This window comes from Chlorocebus sabaeus, chromosome 14, assembly GCF_047675955.1.
Source record: "Chlorocebus sabaeus isolate Y175 chromosome 14, mChlSab1.0.hap1, whole genome shotgun sequence".
Classification (NCBI taxonomy): Eukaryota; Metazoa; Chordata; class Mammalia; order Primates; family Cercopithecidae; genus Chlorocebus; species Chlorocebus sabaeus.
Genome location: NC_132917.1, coordinates 49752948 through 49774570, shown reverse-complemented (window position 1 = coordinate 49774570; position 21623 = coordinate 49752948). Strand labels below are relative to the sequence as shown.

Sequence of the window (21623 nt, the reverse complement as noted above, 5' to 3'; positions counted from 1 at the left end):
ACCACCAGAAATGAATATTAGTTATGGCCAGGACTTTGTAATTATATAGGACTAGTTTGAGATGCAGCCCTTTCCTGATCTTGGGTAAGTTACTTAGTAGTTTTGATGCTCAGTTTCCTTGTCTGTAAAATAGGGGAGAATAGGGTTAATTATGAGATTGGAATAAGGGGATTCATACATAATACTTGGCAGAGTGTCTGGCACATACCACATACTAAGGGCTTAACAAATAATTGTGACACATCCAATGATAGGTGAAGGACCCACTGCTACTAGCATTGGTTGTGTGCCAATGGAGGCAGTATTCTGCCTTGTGGTGAGGTCCTTCATAAGGCATTGCGCATTTGATCAGAGTAAAAAATCAACACAGTCTCTTTAGGCATTAGAGAGAATGGGCTGTATTAAAATGTCTTAACTAACATATGGTTGGCCACTTAAAATAATTACTTAGCATATAAGTGAGTTTGCTAAGGGAGATTAAGCATTTACCTGAAGTCTATAAAAAATAGATGGCTGCTAATACAGAAACCTACTACAATAAGAAACAGAAAACTCTGTTCAGTAATGAGTACAGCATAAGTTTTTAGGCAACCTGTATGTATCCAGCCTTAGAGCATTAATAACCAGTTTCACATCGCAATTTCTTATTGGAAGATGCTAAAATATAAGATCCTTTTAACAGTATGGCACATGTCCTGTTGAGCTTTGGAAGAAGACAAGAAGATGCACATCCATGCTCTGAAATATTTAACCACCTTGAAGGGAGGAATGTAGCACAGGTTTAGAAAAAATATAAGGTAAGTTTATCTCTTACAAAAACATGAAATCCAGGAAGGATAAAGTCAGGTTGTCTTGTAATTTGTGTCAAATACCTGTTTTGATAATGAAATTGGCTTCCTGTGGCGTTTTCTTGGTACTTCATTAATTACATTTGCTCAGATGACATCAGAGGTAAGCCAGCATATTCTGAATTCCAATCTACAGGACATGCTGCCTCCGTGAGGAGCCAATATGCTTCCATTGTTGGCACATATGCTCCACAGAGCAGCAAATGCTACATTTGGCTTTAGCCTTCAGCTCTCATCTCAACACAGTAACTTGTCGATTAGATCACTCTCATCATGAGTTGCTCCTTACTCATAAACAAAATGTTATAAGAAACCTGGCACTGGCAATATAATAGCATAGACGAGAATACTTTATTAATTTTCCAGGTTAAAAATGATGTATTAAAGATGCCAGTACAGCCAGAGGCCATTAATAACACACACAAAAAAAAAAAAAAAAAAAAGGAAAATAGGAGAAAGAAAAATACTGATGTTCTCACATCTAAGGACACACTAAAATATTTTGTTTCATTGAGTAAACTTGAGAAATCCCAATGCCTGTGTTCAAATCTCAATTCGGCCACCTACTGTGTAATTAGAGGCAAATCATTGAATCTCTGTGTACTCAACTTTTTACATCTGCAAAATGAAAAGAATAGTGTTCAATACTCATGACATTGCTGTACTGATAAAAATGAGACAATGCATCTAAAGCACTTAACATAGTCTAAGCTTTGATAATATAAATTAGCTTTTATTAGTAGTACCAGCAAATTAACTAAATAGTAAACCATATCATAAATGGAAATATCCCCAAACAAGAAAAGGAAATGTTGCTGATGGATACTTTAGCATCTAGCAAGGTTTTCAAAGTATTTCTAAATTCTATCAGCATAAAACTTTTCTCACTAGCTACTAAGACAGGAGCAATGCTTTAGCTGGATAAATTTAGGTTCCTGTGGTAGGAGGAGAGCACATATCCTCTGCTCTTATTTTATTTGTGGAGGAAAAAAAAATTAGGCTTTTTATACTAAACAAAGAGAGAGAGAAAGGGAGAGTGCTTTTGAGAGAAGAAATGATTAACTTTCCTGCTTCCTTCCTAGGACACTCAGGAATACTCCCAGCAGCGTGACTTACCAGGCACACCTACCCACACAGCCTCCCCACCATGATGGATGCCTTGTCTTTCATATTTCCTAATGCTAGACTTGACACACTTCTCTCTAATGGGCTCAGAGGGGAAGTTGTCTAATCTTTCACCTTAGCTATTGTTCTTTCACCAAAAAGAATATGATCTTTTCCCAACAAAAGAAAATTGAGACAGCAGTAGCTTCATGACAGGAATATAAAGATGATCACCCAAAGCGAACAGACCCAGTTCTAAATCAGGAAAATTGTACACTGCCCCATTACACAGAATGACTCTGGTTTATATAGATGCTGTGCGGGCACCCTGGTGGAGGAGGGGTGCACCTAGGACCCAGCATGCAACTCTGCAGTGGAAAGTCTACTTTGGATTTCATCCAGAGTACACTGTGCAATTCCAGAGCAGGGAAGGAAGTGGGGGGAAATTGACTTAACAATTTTAGAAAGAAACAATGAAACCTAATCAAAGGAGTTTTTACCAATATAATAAGCCTTGCTGTCAGCTATTTATTACCAAAGAATAGTCTTAGATGATTGATTTTATGACACCTAAAACATAAAATACCATAATAAAATTTTGAAAGAGAGAGAAATGTAATTCACTCCAACCGTAGGAGCCAGAGAGCACTGATCCATTAAAGATAGAATGTCTCACAGAAAAATAGAAACAAGCTCCACATGCAGCACCACAATGAATGGCCTGAAACAACATGTCCTACAATGCAAATGACCATTTTTGCCACCTGAATTCACAAGGCTTCCATTCATGAAGGGAAGTCCTCAAATACAACTACTCCCAGGGAGATAATGTCCTTGATGGTCACCGCCGCAGCTGATTGAGACACTGTGTGTGGTACATATTGCAGAACTGTGTAATTGTTGGGACAGCTGCTGATTCAGTACCTTTTGTGTGGAAGATGTAGAGAAAACAATCAGATGATCACTGTTTTTACAAAGTCCTCATCCTCCTCAGATACTTTCATATTGAATGCCCTACCTGATCTGATGCCCACAGTAACCCTGGGATATAAATAATTTACGTGTCATTGTCATGTTTCTGATAAAAGAATGTTAGCAGAGGATAATGAACGGCGAACTGTCGCTCAAAAAGTTAGGTACAGGACCTAGACTAGAACCTAATATATAATTTGATATTCTTTTTACCACTCTTCACTGTTTTTCGAAGATTCTGTGGGAATGTTAACTCCCACAGCAAAGGACAGAGAGTTGGCAGCAGGTGAAGAGGAATGTGGCTGGAAGGGGTAGAACTGGGCAACTGCTTAGAAAATACACCTAAAGTGCTAACTGTTTTTACTCTTAATGCAGGAATAAAATCAGAAACAATAACAAATTGATCCACAGTGGTAAATGCATATACACTGAGTATATAAAATGTTAGTAGCCATAGACCTGAGTTTGAATTTTGGCTGTGCCATTTGTAAAGTCTAAATAGCCTAATCTCTTTGAGACTTAGTTTTCTTTCCTGTAATGATAATACCTACACCACAGAGTGTTATAAGGAATAAATCAGATAAAATTTATGTGTAAAGTGTACAGCACAGCAACTACCATAGAATAATAGTAAAAGTAGTAGTTGTTAACTAAATAAAATAAGAAACAAAATATAGGTGTTGCAGGAAGTCATAGTAGCTGTGTTAAGCATCAGTTGACGATTGAGTAATGTTAAAATATATGGAAGAAAGTAAGAAAGGAGGTTTTGATGAGGGTTTTGATACTTAAGTAAGTTCACACCCAAGTTATTGCTAAAGTTTTCCTAGAACTATTTAATAGCTTGGCTTTACCTATTAATTTGGAAAGGAGGAAGGGAGGAAGGAAAGGAAAGGGAAAAGGAAAGGAAAAGAGAAAGGAAAGGGAAGGAAAAAGGAAAGGAAAGGAAAGGAAAGGAAAAAGGAAGAGAAGGGAAGAATGACTTCAGCATTTTCTTTAATTAGGTTCTCTATTGCCCAGCAGGAGTGTCATGCCGAAATTATGGCTCACTGCACCCCAAACTGCAGGGCTCAAGTGATCCTCCCACCTCAGTCTCCCCAGTAGCTGAGACTACAGGCATGCACCACCATGCGGGGCTAATTTTTTACATTTTTTGTAGAGACAGAATCTCCTCCCTTTATTGCCCAGGCTGGTCTGGAACTGTTGGCCTCAAGCATTACTCCCCGACTCAGCCTCCCAAAGCACTGGGATTACAGGCATGAATTACCATGCCCAGCAACCTCAGCAACTTCTGATACACAATTGGAAGGAATGGTGCAATATTCACATGTACACACATGCACACACATGCACACTTATACTCATTACTCTAGCTATAATGTTGCCATTTTTGTCTTACTATAAACCAGGTTTTCAAAAAATTTCTAGTTTCAAGCCTTAAGGATTTTGTGGAGTAAAACTCATTTTCTGTAAAGATAGATTATTCAAATTTCTATATATATAAAAGGAAAGTGATCTTAAGAAAACTGATTTCTGGATGTATATATTTTTGGGTGTTGTAGTCAATGAGCTCCCAGGAAGAGAAGCTATTTTGGTATCAAGAAGCTTAGTTGAGTAGAAATCAGTTAATAAGGAATATCATCTACATTTCAAAATATAACTCTTCTTGCATTTTTCTGGAATGTAATACATTTTGATGAAAAACATATACAGACTCTCTGGGCCCCCTAGTTTTGAAACTGATTTTCTCATTTATTGCCTATGTGGCTTTCTTCTGCTTGACAATTATGGAAAGTTGTGCCTGAGTAATGAGACCCTTTTCAATTCCAATAGCAACAGGACTGAAAAGCACCCTAGAAATTTCTACAAGTACTCTGAATTGAAAAAAGAGCCCCAAGTTAGCTGTCAACTATGTGCAATACTGTGGGTGTCAGATGATGGTGATGTAAATAAGGCATCCAAATGAATCAAACTGCAGACTGATGACTCAGTTAACTTTAAATAGCTTAGTGACTTTAGTTATTGGGATTAAGTGACATATTACCTTGAAGCATAGGGAAAGCAGATACAATATTTTAATTATTGTACGTTGATCCCAATTCTCCCAAGCACAGAAGAAGTGATTTCTGTTTTAATGAAATAAATATTACATTTATCCTTTATACTGAAGATATTACAAAGGTTTAAGGTTAGAGAAATAGTGAGTTAAAATATTTTATATAGAAATATGCAATGTTAATGTCAGTATTCAGCCCCCTTGCTTAGCACTTTTACCCAAAACTTTAAAATCGAGGGTCTCTCACTTTTTTGCTCTGTCTCCCAGGCTGGAGGGCAGTGACATGATCGTGGCTCATTGTATTCTTAAACTCCTGGACTCAAGTGACCCTCCTACCTCAGACTCTTGAGTAGCTAGGACTACAGGTGTGCACCACTATGCCCAACTAATGTTTGTTTTAATTTTTTCTAGAGACAGTGTCTTGCTCTCTTTCCCAGGCTGGTCTTGAACACCTGGCTTCAAGCAATCCCCCATCTCAGCCTCTCAAAGTGCTGCAATTACAGTTGTGAGCTACAGTTCTTGGCTTTCACACTTTCTTAATGATTAGATTCAACCTAGTTTGCCCTTGAAAATTTATCAACTTACAAATTTTTTCTTCTAATTATACATAAAACATACAGTTTTCAGCCAGTGTGTTCAATCTTCATTAGAGTTTGGAAGGTGAGAGAACTAATAAGAAAGAGAAACAGAGTCACAGGAAACTGTCAAAGGACCAACAATGTAGTTGAAAAAAGACAAAACAATTGAATGAAACATTTAAGTGAGATTTTACAATAGTATAGAATTAACATTAAAATTAGTGATGTGATATACGGTTGAGAAAATTTATTTAAAAAAATTTAATAGATGTTATTGGATTCCTTTCTAATAACAATCAAACAATTATTAAGAATATTCTCACCAGCACTGAGATCTCTTCTCCACTTGCTTGTATTTTTCTCCATACTTCTGGTAGGTTGTTTGTCTTTTTTCTTATCAGCTGACACACACTCTGTATTTCAGAGGTGTTTACTCTTGGTCCATCATATGTACTACAGATATTTCCCCCCTCCTTTGTCATTTTTATTTTGTTAATGATACTGTGGCTTTTGCCACATAAAATTGTTATTTATGGGGTCAAATACGCTCATCTTTTTATTATGGCTTTATTCCATAGTCTACAGTCTCTGTGATAAATTTCATGTCCACCTTGAAATTTCTTCTCACTCTCCCTTTAATCTCACTGTGCTACAGCCACTCTGACTGTTGTTTAATTCCTGAAAAGTAAACTCTGTTTCCTCAAGGTCATTCAACATGTTATTTGTAGACTCCTCTGCCCACTTTCACTTGACTACTCTCTACTCATTTTTATCGTAAGTGTCACAAATTCAGAAAGATCTTTCTGATTCTGCAGTTGCAATCAGAAACCTTTGTCCTACTCCTGCATGGCACCTACAGTTTTCCTTCGTCATGCATATCCCAGCTGTTACTTTAACTGTGTGATTCCTTCTTGTATGCCTCTCTGCCTCACTATAGTTTAAGGTACATGAGGACATATACATCAAGTTTGTTTGGTTATCTCCTATACCTTCAGGACCTCATATAGTCCCTGGAATGTTAACTATAGTTCGTTATGTATTTGTTGATAGAAGGGGGGTATTAGAGGAAAAATCATAAAAGATGGGATATTTGAGCCAAGTTTTGGGAAAATAAGTACGATTTAAACAGGGAGGAGATAAAAGGTTATATGAGCAAGGCATAAAAGTTGAACCATTTTGGGTATGTGGGGACTTGGGGACAGCAATAATATATGACTGTAACTTCCTTTGACAAATATGGAAGGCAAATTGGAGTAGGTAGCTGTGAACAGACTATGAATGGCCATGAGAATAGTAAGGGCAATGGTGCTTGAGTAAGCACCACAATGGATGCAAACCATAAGGATACAACGACTATATAAAATGTCTGTGAAGCTTATAGATGACTAAGCTGTAGACATATAGTTTACAACATACTGAATAATTGAAGAATAAGATTTGTAAACAGCATGATCCTATGGCTCCCCCTGGAGATTAGGGAGATTGTGCATGTTCTCTGCTTATTCGTTTTCAGTGTCACCAAGGTCATACAGAGTGTGGACGTCCATTGTCTCTTCTGTTCCATGTGGTACCATTTGAGGTAGCAGCCTGTCCTAGTTGGGTTTCTCTTTTTTTTTTTTTTTTTAATTAATTTATTATTATTATACTTTAAGTTGTAGGGTACATGTGCATAATGTGCAGGTTTGTTACATATGTATACTTGTGCCATGTTGGTGTGCTGCACCCATCAACTCGTCATTTACATCAGGTATAACTCCCAGTGCAATCCCTCCCCCCTCCCCCCTCCCCATGATAGGCCCCGGTGTGTGATGTTCCCCTTCCCGAGTCCAAGTGATCTCATTGTTCAGTTCCCACATATCAGTGAGAACATGCGGTGTTTGGTTTTCTGTTCTTGTGATAGTTTGCTAAGAATGATGGTTTCCAGCTGCATCCATGTCCCTACAAAGGACACAAACCCATCCTTTTTTATGGCTGCATAGTATTCCATGGTGTATATGTGCCACATTTTCTTAATCCAATCTGTCACTGATGGACATTTGGGTTGATTCCAAGTCTTTGCTATTGTGAATAGTGCTGCAATAAACATACGTGTGCATGTGTCTTTATAGCAGCATAATTTATAATCCTTTGGGTATATACCCAGTAATGGGATGGCTGGGTCATATGGTACATCTAGTTCTAGATCCTTGAGGAATCGCCATACTGTTTTCCATAATGGTTGAACTAGTTTACAATCCCACCAACAGTGTAAAAGTGTTCCTATTTCTCCACATCCTCTCCAGCACCTGTTGTTTCCTGACTTTTGAATGATCGCCATTCTAACTGGTGTGAGATAGTATCTCATTGTGGTTTTGATTTGCATTTCTCTGATGGCCAGTGATGATGAGCATTTTTTCATGTGTCTGTTGGCTGTATGAATGTCTTCTTTTGAGAAATGTCTGTTCATATCCTTTGCCCACTTTTTGATGGGGTTGTTTGTTTTTTTCTTGTAAATTTGTTTGAGTTCTTTGTAGGTTCTAGATATTAGCCCTTTTTTGCAATCTACTCATCTGACCTAGTTGGGTTTCTCTATCGTGCAGGCACGTGATGAGTTTTCCTGTGTATAGCATCCCTTACCATTCAATACCTAGATCTCTGGAGAAGATAATGAACCTCTCAATATCAGAGTGGTGGCCCCTTAACTGCCCTTCAAACGCATGCTTTGGTGGTTTTGAAAGAAGCAGAGGAAAATGTCAGAGACAGCAGCCAGGCAGGTAGCAAAGGTTTATTGATTTCCAAGTTATTTCTAAATCTCTGATGTATTGGGGAAGGGCTAAGATGTGTCAGACATGTCCTCTCTCAAGACTTGTCTGACCTCCATAAGTGAATTTAAGAATGTGCAGGCATAGGTGGAGTTGGTGGGAGGGAGAATGGAGGGAATTTGAAACATCCAGCATCCCTCACTTCTCACAAAACCACAGCATGAGTCGAAATTAATGCATGTCATATAAATCACTGTGTACCTGCTTTCCTACAAATGTAGCATTTAAACATGGCTTCTTATGAATGATTGCATCATAATTGTTTCTTCTGGCCTACATTTATTGAAGCAAACAAATGGGAAAAAGTAATAAATTTTGAGTTGTTTTTTTTTCCAAATGGGGAAGAGAAAAACTGTGCTAATCTCAATTCACAAACACCCCAGGAGGCTACAATTCCTATTTTCTTTTCACAGTATTCATGAAACTGAGTACTGGAAAAGTCAAATCTTCCCCTATAAATCCAAAATAATTTTCAAGGCTAGCCTAGAATTATAATAACTTCTACATCTATTAGACACAGTATAGAACCCTGGCCTAATGAGATCATTTTAGGCAACTCTTTTTCCTAGGTGGGGTGGAGACAGAAATTTAAAATCTATTACTTTAAGCTTAATTTATGAGAAAACCAGAAAGACTGGTCAGAAACTCTTAGTGAGAAGAAATTCAGTAAATGCTTCTTGCCAAGAGTTTTCTTTTAAAAGGATCATTACAAGACAGGACATCTAACAATTCTGGTTAGCAGAATGATATATGCTGGGCATTATGGAGTTTAATGATCCTTTATGATCCCCTCTTGATCTTAAATATATAACCTATATTTGTTTGTTTTTTAACCACTAGCATGTTTTGTTCTTTTTTATTTCCTAAGACTGGTAGTTTCTTACAATCTTTTTCTCAAAGCTCAAAAGCTGAATTTTCATTGTCATCAGGTTATAATGATACTCTTACTTTATCCTTGGTGTGCTAGGTTCATAGTTGACGACATAGACATACATTAACAGTCTATACTGAAGAAATAAAAGCAGCCCAAAAAATTACCTATAAACTACAATCTAACCTTGAAAGTTAACTTTGGAACCTATATATATATATATATATATATATATAAGATTACAGTGGAAGAAAAGCTCATTCAAGTATACAAAATAATTTCATAAAAGTGACAATTTGAGTGATAAAAAGAGCATCTGATGGCATGCTAATGCCTTGGTGAACTCATCAATAGAAAGACAAGGTCCCACCACCCACCAAACCCCATTGTATATCAGGAATTAGGATTATAAACACCATTTATCATGCAGAGTTGCAAAAACATAGATCAAGAGCAGTTTTCTTTAATGACAATAATTGATTGCTGTGTTTCCAATTTCAGAAAGAAAAATGAAGGATGTCACTTACCATTGCAAAGTGAAATCTCCTTGGAAAAATTTATTAATATTCAAAAATGTACCTTTCAAATTGCTTAGTATTGTAGCACTTCAGTTGTGAATCATTGTCCTCAGTAATTGCAATCTTTAACTTCTATTTGCATACGCTAAGGTATGATTAGATATAATCAAACAATGCAAACTGATAAATACAATGCGAAGTTTAATGGCTTAATATGCCCCCATCATATCATCATATGTATCACAAAAGTTTTTTAAATTAGTGATCAAATATTATTTGTTTTGACAAAGCATACAATTTTATCTGCAAGCAAATTTAGAAAGTTACATTTTAAAGTAATCATGCCAATATGAAACACAAAACCTGTTCTGCTGAAATAATCACACGTAGACACTTGTGCCAGTAAGAATTATTTTACATTGTGTTTTGAAATTAGGAAATTGACAATACATTTTGTGGTTTATTGAACACCTTCCTGAGTAATACACCAACCCAAGAGGCAAACAGTCCTGACCCCTGCTGGCCTGACCTTCTTCATTTACCTGGGGGTGGGGAGGGCCCCCACAAGGATAATTCGGGAGCTGGAAGACCAAGGCACAGAGGTGATAAAGAGGGGTAAGTGGGAGGAGAAATAGAGAGGAGCATGGAGGAAGCAACAGAGGGTGCAAGAAGCTGGTAAGAGATGAAGCCTGCACTGACATCCCTCTCTGCTCTGTACTGAAGTCTAATATGTCTCAAACATATTTTCCCCATGTGTTTCTTAATTGGATCTAAATTTGTTCTAATTTGAGGAAATGATGTTCTTTCACAGATACAGTATCAAAGACTATCAAAAATAAAGAAATAACACATAGGGCAATTTCCTTTCCTGTTGTTGTAGTTTGAAATAACTATCTCAGCGGAAGACAAATTAAAATCTGAAAGATTTATTTTTTTAATTTTTAATTCAGAGCAACAGTTGCATTTATTTTTTCTATGTGATAAGGCACTAAAATATGCCTTTAGCATTAGCTATTCATTTTCCACAATGAATTATCATCTGAATTATCATTGGATATGAACAAACTGATTTAGACTATAATGCAGAAATACGTTACTAACTGTCCAAACACTTGACAGCTTATGTTTACCTAAGTTACCACAATATTAATTAGACAACATAAAACAAGAAAATTCATAGGATTCTTGATAAATCTACAGGAACAAAGCAGATCATGTGGAAAACTTCTAGAGACCACCATATCTTACCAAATGCTAGGGGAGAGAGGAAGGATTAAAAGCTACTTTTCAGTGGTCCTTTAAGGTAGCATGCTTTATCAGTGCAAGAGTCCCAGGAATTTTTCTATAGCCATTTGGCTAAATGAATCTCAGAAGTGAGTAGAAAAGAAGTGAATACAAATATGAAATGGGTCATAATTACTGTACTACTCTGTTTCCTTGCTAGAATAATTAGTAGCTTCCAAATCATTTAGGTTAAAAATGCCAGCACAAGTCAAAGCCTTCGTAGTGTGATGAAGGCGTGCATTCTCTCTCTCCTCACATGTAGTGGATCACTGTCAATCCTACTGAAGTTTTCCATTGATCCAAGTTCCTTATATCCCTGGGCCCAATATAATGAACTGGCTACGTCGGCTTAATTTTACCTACACATCAGAGTTAATCTTTGAAGATTCAGGACTTAAAGACTTAAGCTTATTTGTTTGTATTCCATTATTTTAGCTCCTCCTCCTTTATTCTCTTTCACTTGCTTTTTTTAACAAGTTAAATCTTTTTTAACAAGTTATTCTCTTTCACTTGTTTCTTTGTCACATGCTGGAACAAAGAAAGAAAGAAGGGGTGAAAGTAAATTTTAGTTAATTACATTATTCACATTTCAGCACTGCTAAGACCAAAACATGTAGCAGATGGCTTTAATTGTTTTAAAATGTCTTATTTTAGTTTATTATATAGTTTAGAGGGAATGCAAAATTCTTAAATCCATGAAATTAATTATAAGTTTATCTTATTTTTTTCACATTTTTGTAAATGGCTGAGATGACAGCATTTCCCGTTTATATAAATTTCGAACAAATTACATAAAAAGACATTTAATCATATTAGTCATTGATACTATTCTCTATATTTACATTAATATAAATTTTCTTCAGAGATTTTTCAGTGCTCATCAAAATAAATCATTAGCGACAATAAGAGAAGCCACATTTATAATTAATGAATATATTTAAATGTCTTCAGCCTTTTATTGCATATCTGGGAGAGATGTCCCATTAACACATAAATATATATATTTATATTAACACATGAATATATATATTTATATTAACACATGAATATATATATATATATTTTTTTTTTTTTTTTTTTTTTTGAGACGAACTCTCACTCTATTGCCAGGCTGGAGTGCAGTGGTGTGATCACAGCTCACTGCAACCTCTGCCTCCCGGGTTCAAGCAATTCTCCTGCCTCAGCCTCCCAAGTAACTGGGACTACAGGTGCACACCACCACACCCAGCAAATTTTTGTATGAGACAGGGTTTCACTATGTTGGCCAGGATGTTCTCCATCTCTTGGCCTTGTGATCCACTTGCCTCGGCCTCCCAAAGTGCTGGGATTATAGTCGTGAGCCACCCTGCCCGACCAACACATAAATATTTCTAGTCTTAGAAGAAAAGTCAAGAAAAATTTCACTTAGCCTTCAGATTTGAAGCATAAATAGAAAAGGAATATTAATCAGTCAGACATGGGAGTATTCCAAACATACCTATAATAATATCTGCTATTATGGTTATTAAAATTTTAATGTGAATCAGGGAAAAGAAAGATAACATGTTTATTGGGTTTATTTAATTTTGGTAGAGCTTTTGTAGGTTATATTTTTAAGAAACATGATATTTAGAATTTTTACATCTGGGTTTTGTATACAGATATTTTTAGGCCTGATATGACTTAAGCAACAATTTGGCTAGTGTTGCAAAAAAGAAAATATTTTCCTTAAATGGGAGATGTTTTCAAATGCGTATGGCACAGTTGAAGGATTTCAGGCTTTGTTGTGGTCTTTGTGACCTCATTCTTATTTTAACACAAAGTTGTTATTAGGCTATGTGCATAGTTGTTTTGAAAACCTCTCAGAAATATTGTAGCAGATAAAAATAAAATAAATGTTTTTTTGATAAGATAGTCCATTTTTGATACCAATTCCTTATCAAAAAAATACATGTCTATTCTTAGTATACAAAATATAAATCCTCCATTCCATTAAAATTCTCCAATTTTACTGTCATAAGCTAAATGATTCAAATGTTATCTCCATTTTCCCTATTCCCTTCTGTCAGACAAAGTAAAAGTGAGGTAGTTGTGAAAATGTGTTTAAAATGAAAGCACTCCATCAGGTTGGAAAAAAACGATTTAGGTAACATTTAAATAAAATTCCCTTTTTAGCTCTCGAGACACCATAGTAAAAGAATGCTCTGTAAAATGAAAGTTTTCATTTAGTGAAAGCAGCTGAGCTAATTGGCACACTTTGGCAAAGATGACTGTATTTAAAAGAGAAAGTGCTGCCTTTGGTTTGTCAGGTAGTGACAGAGTTACTGCAGGAGATTCTATTCTTCATGAGAGAAAATTAATTCCTGTAATCAAATACTGTGGATTACAGTCTTTGTCTCCTTCCACCTTGGCCACAGAAGCAACTCCAAAGCTTTTTATTAAGCCACACTCCATGGGCTTTTGTAAAACAAGCAAGGACATATTCAGCACAAAAAATTTCACCTGCTACATTTTGTAGCACCAGAACATAGCATATTGCTAATTTGAGACTGAGAGCTACTACCTTGGAAATGGCTATATTTGTTAAGACTTTCTTTGGAGAAGGAAAGGAAAATCACAGACACACACACACACATTTAGGCAAAAGAAATCTTGGTGATATTTGAAAATGGAATTACAGAGCACTATAGAGCCATATGTTTGGTAAAATGATTCCCAGTAATTAACAAGAACTTTTGCAGAAATATTAAAACTAATTACTAAATGATGTTTAGTAGTAGTGAAATAAAAGCATAATTTTAGTCTTCTTAAGTTTTCAGTTCTTACATACACACGAACACACACTCATACACATACATCCTATCTAATATATATGCAATCGAGATTATTTAAGTTCATTATGCATAATTGGCAAAGAATCGTGTTTTGAAAGTTGTAGCATTTTTAATACATTACATCTGAAAAGTAATATTTTTATGTAGGACAAGTGAGAGGATAGAGATTCAGGGAAAAGCAGAAAACACAATTCACAAGGAAAAAATGACCTACAGTCAGAGTAGGATAGAATCTTCTTCTCTCTCTACAGTTTCTATCCTTTAATATCAAAAAAGTTTATTATATATAGAGGAAAAGAGCTGCTCCTTCTCCTCCTATCTACCAATTAAATCTCAGGTCCATTCTTCCCCATCGATCAATTTCAGTGTCTGACCAAGCCTTCAAGAAGATATAGGCGCCCCAAAATCCATTGCTCTCATGCAAGAAAGAACCTTACTTATACTTTGGGAAGACTGAATAAGGGTTTTGTCAGTTGAATAAAACTAGTCAGTCTTCTATTATTATCTATTAGGTAGTTCTGAGTTTTGACTAAAAAATCAATCTAGACTGTATTTAAACCTGAGAAAGAATATTTTATTACTTTCTCCTCCAAAGTTTAGCTTGGGAGCTCCCCAGTCAATTAATAAAATACACACATACTTATGTAAACAAGTAAATCTCCAACAAAATGGAAATTAGTCTATTTTCGTTTATAAAAATGTAACTGAAGTTATACTTTAAAAAGCAGACAGTTAAAATGTGTGAATTATCTTATTGTTCAATATTGTATTCTTTAAAATACAAGGGAATAGGATTTCTAAAGTAGTCCTAAATTTAGTTTTCCTGATTCAGTCTAGTTAGACCTATGTTCTAGAGCAACACCAATTTGATTCTTATGATTCCCTATAGTATTATAGGGTAGGGCTGTTCTGCTTTTCTTTATGTTGGGTTTGTGGTTTTTCCACTTAACCCACCAACATGGCTCTTTAGAGCTAATTGGGGTTTATTTAGGGCAATGCTTACAGAACTCTGTAAACAAAATTGATTTGTGAAAAAGAAGACATAGCAACAAATCTCTCGCAGAGAACTTTGAATCATAGTCCCTAGTTTTTAGTACCCGTGAGGCAGAGGGATGGCTACAGGTATCAACAGGATACCTTTCCTAATGCATAGAAACTGTTAGAAATAGATAATAAATGTGAATGTAGCTCTCTGGTATTCAGTGAACTCAATGATCACTTTGTGTTTGTTCTCATCCTCTTTTCTATAGCCAACCCAACCCGAGCAGGCGGCAGAGAGCCGTACCCAGGCTCAGCAGAAGTGATCCGGGAGTCCAGCAGCACCACGGGTATGGTCGTTGGGATAGTAGCTGCTGCCGCCCTGTGCATCCTTATCCTCCTCTATGCCATGTACAAGTACAGAAACCGGGATGAAGGCTCATACCATGTGGACGAGAGTCGAAACTACATCAGTAACTCAGCACAGTCCAATGGGGCTGTCGTAAAGGAGAAACAACCCAGCAGTGCGAAAAGCGCCAACAAAAATAAGAAAAACAAGGATAAAGAGTATTATGTCTGATCCCAAGATCTTAAATGGACACTTGTATAGAAATAGTCTTCATTTTATCTGAGACATAATATAAACTTACTTACTTTCCTTTTTATGAAGCACATACAAAAGAAGACAGGGAATGCAATCAGGAAGGAAAGACTTTTTAAAAAATAAAAACAAGTATCTCATGCTCTTGTTTCTCAAAAAAGAAAAACAAAAAACAAAAAACAGGGGCCAATAAATTCCCTAACATCCACAGTGTTTTCATTTACTCTGCTTGTCTTTATGTTGCTGGAACATTTCTAAAAGACAGTGATGACCGCACGCATTCATAAAGCAAAGGAGTATTACAGCATCAAGGCACAACACAGAAACCAACACAAAACATAACACAAAAAAGAAGCTACCTATGATCCTGGATTTAGCCAAAGTGCTAGCGCTTTCCTGAGAAGTCAGTTAGTCCAATTGCCAGAGAAGACTGTCCTTTTGAGTGACTCAACCTGCAAACCTTTAAGAGTTTGCCGCCTGGTGCAACTGGAGCAGTGGTTGGAACTTGCATTTGAAACAAAGTGCTGGCTTTTTTGAAGACTTGTGTAGGAACACATTCAAAAAGCCCCTTTCTGGTTGTGAGAGAGGAAAAAAAGTATGGAGGCCTTATTTTCAAAAATGTGAAATATAAGGCACATTTTCACACAAAATTTCAAAACAAAAACAAGAGGGCATAGATGCAATCATTGGGAAATTTTCATGCACGCTTATTATGTTATTACATATGTTTATATAAAATCCATCTCTGTGTGCTTTCTGGACTGTGATAAGTGACGTTTTATAGCCTGTTGTATAGAAAATGCAAAATATATCTCTGCTCTTCAGCCATTTTTGGTAAATTCAATGTTATAAGTGTTGCTAAGTATAGGGAGTTTTATGACATCAGAGCAACAATTATTTCATTTGGTTTTTTTGTTTTGTTTTGTTTTTGTTTTTTTGCCACCATTATAAATTGCCACAATTACTTACTTTTATTTTTTAAAGAAATTACAGTGTAGTGTTTATTCTAAGGAAGATATGTATGAATGTATATAAAAAGACTCAGCTACTTTTTTTCTTATATGTACAGCCTTCATTCTGTTGCAATTGAGTTTTAGTACTTGTATGAAAGGTGTGAATTAGAAAGTCAAATATATACATATGTATCTTATAATCTTTTCTCCCTGAAATACATTCCCACATACATTCACTATTTTCACACACACACACACACACACACACACGAATCCACAGCAATCCATCAGATGTACTAGAAGATCCAAACGTGCATACAGTAGCAAATATTTATTGACATATTGAAAAGCAGGAAGGAAGAGGGTTGTGCCAAGGTATTGATGACAAATGGGGTGATTTGCTTCATTGAGATCTTGCTCCCAGGTAACCCCAAGAAGATTTTAGTCCCTAATGATATGAACCTTTCCTTATCAAATAGAATATCACTGATATACTGCTGCATGAATAAGAACCATTATGTGGGCAGGTTATGGAAGCAAAATTGATTAATCTACACCTTAACTCTGGCTGCTGCAATTGAAAACTTTCTTTCTAATAAAGTAATACATATATTCTCTGAATCTGATGTGCATGATGAACATTTCTGGAAAGTAAACATTTTCTCAACTAAGAAAGTATTTTTCAGTAATTTTTTATTCTGTATTACCCATTTAAGAAAATCATTCTCTGTTAATTATTGACTATGTTTTAACTTTTCTGGTTTTACATATATATCATTAAATATAGTTTTAGTTTAACACATTAAGTAGTAGAAAAGTATAGATTATACACTTGTTTTTGCATATTATTCAATGATGTTCACAGCAATAAATTATTAATATGAGAAGGTAGTGCAAAAGAAATGCATTATTAGATTGCAAGTTGATGCTTCAGTAAAAATTGGTTGCATTACTTGAATACCTTCTAAAAGAGCGATAATAAATTTTGTAGAAGAGAAGAATACCTTTACAATTAGCTTTAATCAGCAAAGGCAAAAAATGCAAAACATCTTTTGTGATACTTTAGTTGATGAAAAAAAGCCAAGAAGTGGCCTGGATTTCAGATATACAGCACCTTAGAAATATGTATAATTCATAGCAAATCACCACTATCTATGGTTGCCAAGTAATTGTTGTGAAAGAATCTTAATGGCTTTTTATGACCCAGACAGTAGAAGGTATACAATGAAAATTTAATATCCATTACTTCTTTTCTAGATTTTCTTTTTTTTTTTAATTTGCCACGTTAAAGAATTCATGAGTCTTTTCTTTTCCCCCGTCTCATTCAGTCTTACTCAGGGAAAGCCAGTAAAATAAGAAGGGAAGTGTAAAACTACTAATTTACAGCTTGAAGGGTTTTTGTTTTGTTTTGTTTTGTTTTGTTTTAAGGTTGCTTTTCTATTTTATCTATTAAGCTTGAACCAGTTTCCATCTGGATAGATTCTAAAATATAATAGAAAATAAATTGAATAATGGTAATTTTAAGCAGTATATCTATGAAATGTGTTGTTTGGGATTGATTTCAATGTTTCTCCCCAGCATAAATTTTAAAGTTACATGCAATGATATAGTTTATTATCAGTAAGATTATTTCTAATATTATTGGCTTACACAAACTCACTCTAGCAAAACTTATTTTTTCCTGAATGGAAAAAGAAAAGAGGGAAACAGAGTTAGAAGGAGAAAATGACTTGAATCCCAAGTATCTTCATACCAAACATATCAGGGTTCCATGCATAGTTTGCAGTTGATTGAGGATTTCACACTACTTGGCATAAATTTGATTACATCTCTAGACTGTAACTTTTCGGATTGATTATGCTTCTTTTTTATCCATGTAATGTGTTGCCTTTTTTAAAACAACGAATACTACAATAATGTGTGAAGTGGTCAATCCCTAAAACATCAAAGAAAGGCCACAAAACCCTACCCTTCTAGTGCTTTGTGTGATTGGGTATCTAAGGGGTTTTCTTCTTCTTTTTTTATTTGTTTGTTTGTTTTTCTGTTGCAAGGCCAATTTATCCATTATTGGAAATGCTAAGCAAGTGGAATTTACCGTTTTGTTAATAAAATATTTCTTAATACAACTGCGGATTTATTGATTTAAAAAAGTATATGCGGCACCATTTCGTGATGTGGTGAAAGTGGGAAAGTGGTGAAAGTGGGACAGTAAGGAAGACTGCATCTGAAGGGAAGACCCATCCTTATATTACAGAGGAAGAATGTTGACTCTCTTTTGTCTGAAGTTTACTAGTCATTAAACACATCTATATTCATACAATTAAAGGCAGAGCCACTCAATGTACTTTTGTATACATTTGTTCATCCTGATATGCCAGAAACCATAAACTGATACAGTAATTATTGAAAACAACATTAAAATACTAATTTCGTAAATATGCTTTTTCTCTATAAAAAACAATGGAATCCAAGTTAAGTAAACCTGTGATTAAATTCCAACACTATCACATACTAGTTACCATTTGCCTAATTTCTTTGACTCTCACATGTTATTTGAAAAAAAAAAGTATAAAAGAATATAGTGTTTGTTTCCATAGAACTATATTTATTTCTCACAAAATAAATTGGCTTTTTAGAAATCAGATGATTCATCAGAGTAAGTTTTAGTTCAACAGTTGGTAACTGTTTTAAAACCCGGGCACTTGAAAATGATTTTCTGATGAAAATGCGTAAGTTTAGTCTTTTTTTCTTCAACAGTAAAAAGTCTGAACATGAATGCTTAATTCATTTTGAACCTGCAGTGTCTAGATATATTTGTTATTTCTTTATTACTATTAATGCATGATTGTAAAAATGTAACAGAAACAATCCACATTTTATTAATATCTAAATTAAAGGATATATAATTTAATTTCCCTTAAAAATACGTAAGCACTTCAAAGGCGGTTGCTATATAAAACCTGTTATTAGTAATCAGGCCAAGTATTTTGGGTCTTAACCTATAGAGGGCATAGATGTCCAGGGCCCAGTGATTAGGCCTCAAGGGTTGCTAACTTACATATATGTAATAATAGAGATATATATGTAAAATATATATGTATATATAATGGATAGATATATATTAACATATATAATTGCTATTACATATAAATATATAAATATATATTGAATATAAATATTTTAATATAAGTATTAAGTATTTAATATAAAATAATTATATATAATATATATTTATACATATAATAACTTGGCAGGTATATGTGAATGAGCATTTTCCCAGTAAAAGTATTCATTAGGTTCATCAAATCCCTAAATGGTTTCAAAATTCCCCAAAAGATTGAGAATCACTAAAACAGACATTAGATATAAACAAAACTTTTTTAGAAATAATACTGAAGATGAATGGTTCAGCGAGTATTAAGAAGACCAAGAAATACAAAAAGTAGTCAGGAGTGGTGGTGGGCATCTGTGTTCCCAGCTACTCAGGAGACTGAGACAGGAAAATTCCTTGAACCTGGGAAGTGGAAGTTGCAGTAAGCCAAGATTGCACCACCGCACTCCAGCCTGGGTGACAGAGCGAGACTCCATCTCAAAAAAAAAAAAAAAAAAAAAAAAAAAAGTCAAGGAGATGGCATGAACTAACTTTAACCATTACAGTATCCTTCTCTATAACTAAATGTCCAGTTATACAATTTTTATTGAAATTAATCTTGCTTCATTTTTACAAGTTCAGTCTTCAATTATTTATTGAGGTCTAGTATATGAAAATCACCCCATTCATCCCACATATCTCTACTCTTCTGAACAACTTAATATTAAGGGCAAACTTCTCCAAGAATTGGAATCTTTGATTTAGCACCTTGAAGACAGTCAGTGAATATCTAATATGCAGCAAGGTCTTACCCAACAATGCATCCATCTTTAAGCATGTAGAGGTCAACAGTATTTGAGAGTGGCAGCAAGACTATGAAAAATACCTTACTGACCCCTAAATATGTGGTCACCTTTAAATAAAAAGGAGAAAATAACTTCTTGAGAAACATAGAATATGGAACCATAGCATTCATTCAGTAAAAATAACAATCAATAAAAGAAATATTGAATGCTTCTGGTCTGTGAAATTTCAGATGATTACTGATTAGAACAGTGTGCTTTCAGTTAAGTAAAATAATCTTAATGATCTGTCACAAGCACCAACAGTTCAAGCAAAGTGGGTCTAAATACTAGATTTGAAAATTATTAGCTGTGGGACTTCGTGCAATCACTCAATCATACTAAGTTTATTCAGCCATAAAAGAGAATGATAAGGAGACAACCTATAGGATTGTGAGGAATAAAAAACATAATGTACTTAAATGCTTTGCATAAAGTTCAATATTTTACTAAAAGATAAAAGTTAAAGTTCACCTGTGTAATAGGGTAAAATTAAAGTGTGCTACGTAGCTACTAAGAGAGTAGAATTATCATAAATTCGTAGGTTTAAAATTAAGACTATTGTAGGTGTTTATGTTAATATTTTTCCCAACATAGGAGACACTTTTACAACGTCCCAGACAAAGCATTGCATAGCCATGGCTAGAGGAAGGGTAGCTCCTTTGCAAGGCAATCGATTTCATGATAGGATAATTTTGGTTCCTTGTATCTAGTTTTCTGTAACCTTCACTTATTGATTCTAATTCTCTTTGTGCAAAATAGAATATACCCTTTTTCCCCATGACAGCCTTTCCAATACCATCACCCTCCCCTAAACACTGTCTGGATTTTCTCTTCTCCAATCTTAATATTCTGGTTTATCATGGCCATTAGTCAAATTATATAGATTCTAAGCATCTCGTAATCTTAGTAACCTTTTCCTGAACCGCTGTTCACAAAATCTGACACCAAACAACCATAGCATTTGGTGATCAGCCAAAATACAATGGATTTTTCACCTTCCTTGGTTTGAACTTTTTCTCCCAGATAATGACACTTAAGATTTCATGATTTTTCAAAAGCATATATTGCTTATTTGAATTACATTGAATTTATGATCAACAAAATTATCAGATTTTTTCCAGGTACAGTCTCCTTTAACTTGTACCTAGACAATTATTACTCGAATATAAATGTAGTATTTTACATTTAACCATGAGAAATTTCATTGTATTGAAGACTGATCAGTTCAGATAAATTTATATCTTGATTTTCTCATATGATGTCCTAATATTCATCATTGGCAAATTTGCATACACTTACATGAAAATAAGTTC

General features: G+C 34.9%; 1 protein-coding gene across 22 annotated transcripts in view; it reads left to right on the top strand.

Annotated features, from left to right (window-relative positions):
• NRXN1 (neurexin 1) overlaps positions 1-18500 on the top strand; it is a 1137472-nt gene extending 1118972 nt beyond the window's left edge. For all 22 annotated transcript variants that reach the window (XM_073022966.1, XM_073022965.1, XM_038006271.2 and 19 more), the window contains one exon: positions 15093-18500. In XM_073022966.1, the coding sequence (XP_072879067.1) occupies positions 15093-15400 (308 nt within the window). In that variant the 3' untranslated portion in view covers positions 15401-18500. The remainder of the gene's footprint in view (positions 1-15092) is intronic.
• The last annotated feature ends 3123 nt before the right edge of the window (positions 18501-21623 follow it).